Source organism: Melopsittacus undulatus, chromosome 7, assembly GCF_012275295.1.
Source record: "Melopsittacus undulatus isolate bMelUnd1 chromosome 7, bMelUnd1.mat.Z, whole genome shotgun sequence".
Taxonomy (NCBI): domain Eukaryota; kingdom Metazoa; phylum Chordata; class Aves; order Psittaciformes; family Psittaculidae; genus Melopsittacus; species Melopsittacus undulatus.
The window spans coordinates 6,255,741-6,265,097 of NC_047533.1; the positions used below are offsets into that span (position 1 = coordinate 6,255,741).

Consider the following 9,357-nt stretch of genomic DNA (forward strand, 5'->3'; position numbering starts at 1 on the left):
TGTCCTATCACTACAGTCCCTAATGAAGACTCCAAATGTCCTGTCATGTCCTGTCATGAGCTGACAGGCTTCTTAAGCCAAATAAATGAATCTTTGGACAACTTGCAATTGACTGTGATTGTGCTGAGCTTTGCCATTCTACGTTGCTGCTTCTTTCAGGTTCTTTAAAATCTGCCTGGAAGCAATTAAAAGGAAGAGTGCAAAGATGGCATCTTTTGCTGAAGTCAGCACGAGGAAGACAACTCGGAGAGATTTAGATGGTGATGAAGACAAGGTACAGGAAAACATGACCTGAAAAATGCCTCACTTCCTTTAGCTGCTTTTGTGAACCTGCACTGGGAAGAGCTCAGCATGTTCAATGTGAACATGAAGTGTGTGAATACTAAATTACTTCTTAAGTATTTTCTTTATGCTTAAACTGTCTTTGCACTCCCATCAAATTAACAGGGAAATTACAGTTATTGTCTATTAAATCCTAATTTACTTAAGACTTTACTCTGAAAATGCCTGTTTATTTTAGCTTCATGGAGATACAAGCATATCACTCCCTTTTTGCTCCCAGATCAATCCTGATGTAGCAATGGCTGTCAAAACTTTGGGCAAGATCCTTTTTTCATTGAAAGGCTTTTGCATGTTCCTTCTGCCACTTCTCTCCCATCAAGGACTGTCATATAAGCAGGCTGATAGCTTACCTAGCTTGTAGACATCCATCTTGTTTAATGTTGATGTGAACTGAGTATAAGTTCATTATTTCTTTATAATAGTGGGCTCATAGAAATTAAGTTGATCTTAAAGGTATAACATTGAACATATGTTTGATTAAAGCCTTTTGGAATTGATGCTTCCTCACAATCAGCCTGATTATCTGATCTGTCATGGATTTCTAGACACAGCATAATCAGGATGCTACAGCAGAGGAAGAAGAGAACATTGTTGATGCAGAAGCTGATGAAGGGGATGGTGATGCTACAGAAGCAAAATGGAGGAAGAATCAGGAAGAGGAGGTAATGAAATGAGAGGTGCTCAGCACTGCACTTTAATTCCCAATTTCCTCTGCTTGGTTTGTGTTGGGAAGGAAAGCTTCCATTAAAGCAAAATGCTGGAAAAATCCAAGCCCCACCTGAAAGGAGCTAGGAAAGTCTCTGCTTTGTGCTGTCCAGTTTTGATTTGGATGGGAGGAATACTACAGCAGATGATGCAGGCTGAGACTCGGCATGAACCTGGTCATCATAGTTCAGCCTGGTCACTGCTGTCCTTTAAAAGTAATACAGAACCATGCAACTTAGAGATGGAAGTGATCTGCATGTGTCCAAAGCCTTGTTCTTTAGGCACTGGGGAGATGTGTGTGGCAGCCAGGCTGTGCTGTAATTCACTTTAACTTTACCACTTGCTAATTTCATGCCTAACTTTGCTGCATGCTAATTCCGTGGTTCTTAATAAATATCCTCTCTGGCTCTTCATGTTTCTCTGTGTTCACTCCTTCATAGTTACTGCTTAAAAGATGGGTTGCTGTAATTCAGCAGCAGGATAGAGCAGTTGAAAATGTGAAGGGAATCCCATCATCAGAGTTGGATTGTCGGAAGACCCTTTTTCAAGAGGAGAAAATTGAACTGTAGTAAGGAATAATGGCAAAGAAATAGGGACTGAGCTGTATCTGTTGTATTTCCTTTACAACAGAATTACACTTTCATCGTGTCATAGGTAATATACACCTCAACTATGGAGAATACTCATGTCTGAAACTCTGCATTGAACACTTAGTTTCAGTACATGTTGTGGCTCAGATAAATAGAACATTCTTTCTCTGCAGGTTGATTACGAGAGTGAAGAAGAGAATGGGGAAGAAAACATTGATGAGAACCTGGAAGATGAAGAGGCTGAATCAGACAAAGAAGAAAAGACTCCTGGTGCGGAAGAGAACCAGGATGAAACAGATGTTGTTGAGTCTCAACATCTGTCCTTTATGTCTCATGCTAAAAAAGAGAAAGACAGACTACTTCAGTCAGCAGAGCTGCGAGTAAATGCTGTTGTGGGCAGCCACCCATCAATACAGGATTACTCATTTGACACCGAACATGAACTTTGGTGTGAGGTAAGATGGTCCGCCTGGAAGCATCTCTTGTGTGGTTGTGTAGTGGTTGCACTTAGCTCCCACAATAAGGGGATCTTTTCAGTACAGTGCTGCTTTGTCCCAGCAATCCTTCATGAACAGAGAGAAGTGGTGGCAGTACAGATGTACTTCTTGATGCAATTTTTTAGTAATTTATAGCTTTTAGAACACCTGATGAAACTTCTTTTATAAAAACAGGTTTCTGACTGGTTTAGACTCATAGAATAGTTAGGGTTGGAAAGGACCATAAGATCATCCAGTTCCACCCCCCTGCCATGACACTAAACCATGTCACCCAAGGCTCTGTCCAACCTGGCCTTGAACACTGCCAGGGATGGAGCATTCACAACCTCCCTGGGCAACCCATTCCAGTGCCTCAGCACCCTCACAGTAAAGAATTTCTTCCTTATATCCAAGCTAAACTTCCCCTGTTTAAGTTTCAACCCCTTACCTCTTGTACTATCACTACAGTCCCTAATGAACAGTCCCTCCCCAGCATCCTTATAAGCCCTCTTTGGATACTGAAAGGCTACTCTGAGGTCTCCATGCAGCCTTCTCCAGGCTGAACAGCCCCAACTTTCTCAGCCTGTCTTCATGCAGACGGTGCTCCAGTCCCCTGATCATCCTCATAATTATTGTGCTTTAATCTTTAAATGTATGATTATAAAATAGACTCATAGAATCAACTAGGTTAGAAAAAACCTTTAAGATCTTCGAGTCCAGCTATTAGCCCTGGCTTGCCAAGTCCACCACTAAAGCATGTCTCTGAAGGCCTCCTCTACACAGGTTTTGAACACTTCTAGGGATGGTGATCCCTGGGCAGCTGGTTCAATGCCTGATCAAATGATGCACCACTGTGTAGCTCTTGATGGATAGCAGTGACTGCTGGGCTGTTGAAAAAATCTTAGATCTTAAACCAAGTAAAACCCCAACAAACTTGTAGCCCACCCCCCAAAATAGCCACCCTAAAACAACTAATCTGTGTAAGGTCAGAGACCAGAAAGCAATGTGGGATGGCATGTTCATTCAACTGTAATTCTAGTCAGAGGTTTATGATCCTAAACACACAAGTAGGGGAATTCCAGTTGTCTACTTTTAACTTTAAAATGAACTAGGCTGGTCACTGAGCCAAATTGAGAACAATCCTATGTTGGTTTTTGACTCCTAGGTTTCCCTGGCACTCCCACTGATGAAGGTGTACTTTGACCTCTCCTCCTTGCTTGTCTCCCTCGCACGGAGCACAGTTATTCACGAGGTGAAGGGGATCACACGATGCCTGTTGAATGAAAGTACCAACAAGCAAGGAGAGAAGGAACTCGTTCTGCACACCGAAGGGATAAACCTTGCAGAGCTGTTCAGATACTCTGATGTACGTCATCTATTTATAATCCCAAACTGGAATGATCTTTTGTCTTCTAGGGAGAGACAGTGGATGATGGATGCCATTTCAGTGTAGCAGGGGTGATGGGTAGCCTTTTCAGCTCATAAACTCTCTTTGTCCTCCTTTTTTACCCCCAGATGTAGCTCAGCAGAGCCTTTTCTCAAGGGCAGCAAACAGGTTTTGTACAGCAGCCTAGTGTCTAATGACACATAATTTCACACCATGCTCTGTGTTACTTGAGGGAGTTCTTCCATCTAAACAGATTGCAGCACTTGGAGATGAATAGTTCTGCTATGCCATTTAGCCCATAACTCCACAAATACAGGATTGTTTCAAGCTACATCTTCTCTGCTGCTTTGCTAGAAGTTCTGGCTGGCTGAGCCAGCCCGGGCATTGCTTTGTGGTGTTTGGAAGATTTTAGCATGTTCCTGTGCTGCTTGAGATGTTAGTTTGCTGCTTCTAATTTCAGCTAATTTGCTCTTGTGGTGAGTTTTGATTCCCGTGTCTTATTCATGTACATAATGCTGTGATCACTGGTTTAAACACAAATCCCCAGAATTAGTCTTTGTCTGTATGTGAGCTGCTGCCTATTTGTTGTTGGTGCTGCTTAAGCTAATGAAAACTAGAGGAAAAAAGCTATCTTGGCTGAAGTTCTTTGGCACTACAGAGTACCTACTGTCCTAACTTGTGTCTGTGGTTTCTTTGCTTTCAGATTTTGGACTTGAACAGACTTTATTCCAATGATATTCATGCCATGGCTAAGAACTATGGAATAGAGTCTGCCCTGAGGGTGATTATTAAGGAAATAAAAGATGTATTTGCTGTATATGGTAAGATTTCTTTGTATTCATTAAGATAGTCTTTATTATCATTAAAGATGGGAAAACCCAGCCACAGTGCTTAAATCTGTGTGCATGATCTTTTCATTTATGTGTGTGTTCTGAAGTTGCACTTTCTCATTATTTTAATCATTATAGTGCCTGCTGTGAACACTTTGTGAGTTCATTGTTAGCTTCCATTTAATCAGGAGAAAACTCACTAGACAAGGGGGAATTTATCCCCCCTTCACAGAGCTTTTCTGTTCTGGTCCATTTGTTCTTTACAAGCTGGAAGGTCCAGACAAATTAACTGCTGATGTGTGAGGAAGCTGTTAGACTTGTATAGAGGCCCTGAGAATAGGATTAACCTTGCCTCACTCTAGCTCTTTAATGATGGGAGTCCAAGCTCCTTTTGAGTCGGGTTTTAATAGCTTTCCTAAAATAGCTGCATTTCCTTGTGTGAATGTTCTTCTCTCTATGCAGAGTCCAGGCTTGGGAGAGAAGCCTGACTTCACAGCCTGCTGAAGTTAGGCATGTTGGATTTGCCTTAAGCAAGCTAAGTCTTGCTATGAATTTAACTATTGAGAAGAGGGAAGATTAATACAGTGGGAATTTTAGCAACCAGTTACATGAAACAGGTTTGCCAGCTGGCAGCCCAGAGTGGTCTGACCTTCAAGTGGTTCGAGCACTGCTGGGTAAATGTTGACAGAGCTGTTAATGATCCCCCATGACACCAACTCCATGTTATTTTTACAGAAGTGCTGTTTCTTTTCAGCTTAAATGGGGTTTTCTGTGGGTGCCTAATATCATGCACAGGAAATAGCAGAACCTTTCTGACTGTGCTTTGCTAATGCAGGCCACAAGGTGAGGGGCCGGAGCTTTGTCCCATCAGAAGTGGATGGGCAGTGCTCAAGGCCAGGTTGGACAGAGCCTTGGGTGACATGGTCTAGTGTGAGGTGTCCCTGCCCATGGCAGGAGGTTGAAACTGGATGATCTTAAGGTCCTTTCCAACCCAGACCATTCTGTGATTCTATGATGTGTGATCCCCTTCTGCATAAAGCAGACTTTAGTGATTTTATGTAGAGCAATTCTGCTGCCTTACAGCATTCTTGATGGTTTAGTTTCCCTGGAGAGAGATTGGTTTTATATTAGAGTGAGGTCTGTCTCTCTTGTGTATTTGAGGGGAGCAGCTAAGCCAGCTACTCACAAAGAGGTACAACTGCCAGAGGACTGTTACTAGAGATATTCTCTATGTTGATTACCTTCAGGGGGGTTTAATTTAGGCCTAATTTACTTTAAAAACCTCAAACCTTAGCCCTTGTGTGCTCTGATGGTTGCTCTTTCTTGTCTTCTTAGGGATTGTGGTAGACCCTCGGCACCTTTCCCTCGTGGCAGATTACATGTGTTTTGAAGGATTTTATAAACCACTGAATCGTTATGGAATTCAGTCCAACTCCTCCCCTTTGCAGCAGATGACATTTGAAACCAGCTACAAATTCTTGAAGGAAGCAACAATGATGGGTAAGTGGTTTAGCTTGAACTCGATGGCTGCAGCGTTTCACATAGGCTTTGTTTTCATTGTAACTTTCCCCTGTTTTGAGTGATGCATAATTGCATTAGGGGAAAACAAAATATGCCAGAGGCTAGAATTTTCATGAAGCCTTTGCCTAGGAAAATGTTCCAGATGTTTTTAATGGAATTCTGTCAGCTCCAATGAAGTCGGCTCCCACATGTCATTTGTGGGGTCTGTGACTCCTTTCTTTAGGAATTAGATAGGCATTTTTATAACATTGTTGAGATTTGTTAGAGCAAAGCTTTCTAACACACTACTAAATCTGTCTCTGCTGTTAAAATTGTCACCTCTGCTTTGTTTTCATGTCTCTAATAAGGCTTCCGTGTTCTCATTTCTTCTCTATTCAGACTTTTACTGTGAGAACAGGCCTCCTGGTTGTGACTTTGAGTCTGGTTTTCTTCTGCTTTAGCACTTCATTGTCTTTGCTTGTTTCCTCAGTCACAGGCAGAGGGTCAGACTCATTTGTCTAATGGTAGCGGTGCCATGTGAGGTGCTCAAGAGCATCCTTCCTGCCCTCCAGTTGCTGCTCTATAAGGTGTAGAGGTCAATGATTGTGTGCATCATGCAGGAGATCTGAAATACAGCAGCAGCCACCTGCATTCAAGAGTTCTGTCAAAAAAGCTGATGCTTTAAGTCTGTCACTGAAAACAGTTTGTGGGATCTTATCCTTGGATACTGATTGCATCTCCCTTTTGCAAATAGTCCTGGTTTCTGTTACTTGCCAGTTGGATGCTTTCCTTCTTGAGAGCCCCTCTGCTGCCTTTGCTACCTATTACAAATGGGAAACGCTCTCAACATGATCTCTTCAGCTAGTACCTTAAACTGCCTTGCACAGGTGTCACAGATACTTTTATCCCTGAATTTCGTTAGTTTTAGGCCTTTTCTGTGAAGGTAATTTGGGGTTTAATTAATAGCATTGGTTATGGATGACTTAATTCCCCCGAAAATCAGACAGGAACAGTGTAAATCCAGGGTGAAGCTGAACTGTTTCTTGCACAGTTGCACTCCCTCTCTGGATTTGCATTCTATCACCCACTGACTTCAAGTACATTTCTTGCTAAGTGCAATGTAATTATCTTTATGGCTAACATTATGGATAAAGACAGGAAGTGCATACTGACAGAAGGGCACCATGAATTGGCAGGAAAGCTGCATGGATTACCAGTGAAGGGAGTTCATGTTTCATCACGACCGAAATCAAAGTCATAATGTGGATTGCAGCAGTCTGGATCTAATCTGCTTCAGTGGAACTGATCACTTGACTGTATAGTTAAAGAGATGCTGCAAGGGTGCCTGCTGTGATCAGGAAGAAGGAAAGAAGAAGGCTTGTGGCCACTGTGCACAGCCAGTGTGAGAAGCATCATTTAAGAGTGTGGGGTGACCCATCTGAGTGCTGACCAGGGTGCATCCAAAGTGATATCCTTTTGGCTATTTGCTCAAAGAATAGCTCTTTGTTAACACCATGTGAGCAAACAAGACATTTCTGACTGTTTTGCTTTATGATCTAACAAAAGAGCTTGGTTTTCTTCAGCTGGCACACATTTAGGAGCAGCTATGTTGTTATTCAGCTGAGATCAGAGCAGCTCATGCCATGCACTGTGCTGTGGTCCAGCTTCTGCCCTATCCTCTATAGAAAGCTCAGTACATCCTGCTCTGTAGAAAAAACTCACCAGAAGTTTAACAGGTTTATTTCCAATCTTCCAACTGCTCCAATGACAGAATTCCAGCATTAGGATGAATGAGAACCAGCCTGGGTGCTTATAAAAACCAGTGGAAGCAAACCAGTCCTAGCCAGACATGTCATCTGGAGAGCTTCCAAATAGCTGTGACACTATTTCGCTACAGTGAGTAACCACAAAATCAAAGGAATTCATGGAATGTCTCTCTAGTGAAATGTTCCCTTCATATCTAGCCAGAAGGATTTAAAATCTGCATCAAAAGGATTCACCCTAACAAAGGAAAAAAGGCAGCAATGAAAAGGGAATCTTTCTGGTTTTGCCTCCCATGCATTTTTGAAGTGATGTATTTAATCAGCAAAATGTGTTCACTGGGTCAGACCTGTGTTCCCTTAGGATTCAGAACGTGTTTTCCTTTCATGCTGAATAGGGAGAGCTTAGTAATGTGTGGCTAAATTCTTTGCTTGGACAAAAGGATTGGGACGAGATAATAGTTCCTGTAAGAGGGGTAGGAAGGGTTTTGGGCTCCTGCTCTCAGATACACAAATGGAATGTGAACAGTAGGTGGCAGTGCCTTTCTCAAACCAAAGGGGCTGAACCCTGTAAACCAAAATGCTCTTTTCAGCACTGAGCTTTGGGAATCCTTTGGAAACATCCTGATAGGAGTTTTGTTTGAATTCTGTTGCAGGTGCCTATGATGAGCTGCGATCCCCTTCTGCATGCCTCGTGGTGGGAAAAGTTGTTAAAGGAGGGACTGGTTTGTTTGACCTCAAGCAACCCCTTAAATAGTGTTTGGGTGATAACCTCAGGGCTCTGATTGGAATGTTCATCACAAGAGATACGTCTGCTCCACAGCTGTGCAGCAGTGGCACGTACTGTGTCCCCAGTCATCTTGTGCCAGCAGGACCTGGATACCTAATCAGGTATGCAGGTTAATCTGGATTCCTGAGGGGCCTTATCTGTTCAGTGAGAATGTCTGCAGCTGTAGGAGCTGTGAGCCAAAGAAACATTAATTTACTGTTCATTAATGTTAAAAAGGAGTTTATTGATTTACACAGAACAGAATAAAATGAAGGAGACCATCTGGGTCTCAAACAGTGCAACAGCAGTGGCAGAATGAAGGCAAAGCAGAACCTGTTGATGCTGAGCAACTTTTGCTACTTTATTTCTATAGAATTTTATGTGTCTGTGACACAATTGTTAAATTTCTTGATTAGCTGAAGCTCAGAATTCAGAGTTTTCATGGTTTCTATAAGCATTTTACGGTTCTTTAAGACTTCTTTGTATGGAACAGATCACACAGGGAGAAACCTGACATTTGATAAAGATCTGTTCCTTCAGTGGCACTGTGAGCTGCTGTAACAGTGGCTACACAAAAGACTCTTGTAAGAATTACCAAACCAGAGGTTTAAAGCTATTTTTGGCTTCAATATTCTGTATCAAAGAGGATATTTAATAAAGGAATATTGTGAATGTTCTATTATGTGGCTGTGTAACCGAGGGAAGTTCGTCATGCAGCCAACAGCCATCACTTTGGCTGTTAGAAACGGGGTAGCTGGGAGCTGTCAGCCATTCTTCAGACATCAGAGTTTCTTGTTTATGCATTTGATTTTAATCAGAATGCAATGCACATGAGTCATTAACATTGGAGCTTCCTCAGAACCATCCAGGCAAGTTTCAACCCATGATCATTCTCAGTGGTACTTTGAAGCTGATGGAGAAGTGACAGAGCGCACTTATCCTGCTGGGGAGCTCCTGCTTCCAGTGGAGCTGTGCTAAAGGGGATCACATCAGGGAAC

General features: G+C 42.4%; 1 protein-coding gene across 1 annotated transcript in view; it reads left to right on the forward strand.

The window, feature by feature from the left end:
- Positions 1-9,036, forward strand: part of POLR1A (RNA polymerase I subunit A) — a 34,122-nt gene extending 25,086 nt beyond the window's left edge. The window contains exons 28-34 of the mRNA XM_034064895.1: positions 160-274; positions 888-1,004; positions 1,811-2,092; positions 3,279-3,479; positions 4,204-4,321; positions 5,666-5,830; positions 8,247-9,036. Coding sequence (XP_033920786.1) covers positions 160-274; positions 888-1,004; positions 1,811-2,092; positions 3,279-3,479; positions 4,204-4,321; positions 5,666-5,830; positions 8,247-8,347 — 1,099 coding nt within the window. The 3' untranslated portion in view covers positions 8,348-9,036. The remainder of the gene's footprint in view (positions 1-159; positions 275-887; positions 1,005-1,810; positions 2,093-3,278; positions 3,480-4,203; positions 4,322-5,665; positions 5,831-8,246) is intronic.
- The last annotated feature ends 321 nt before the right edge of the window (positions 9,037-9,357 follow it).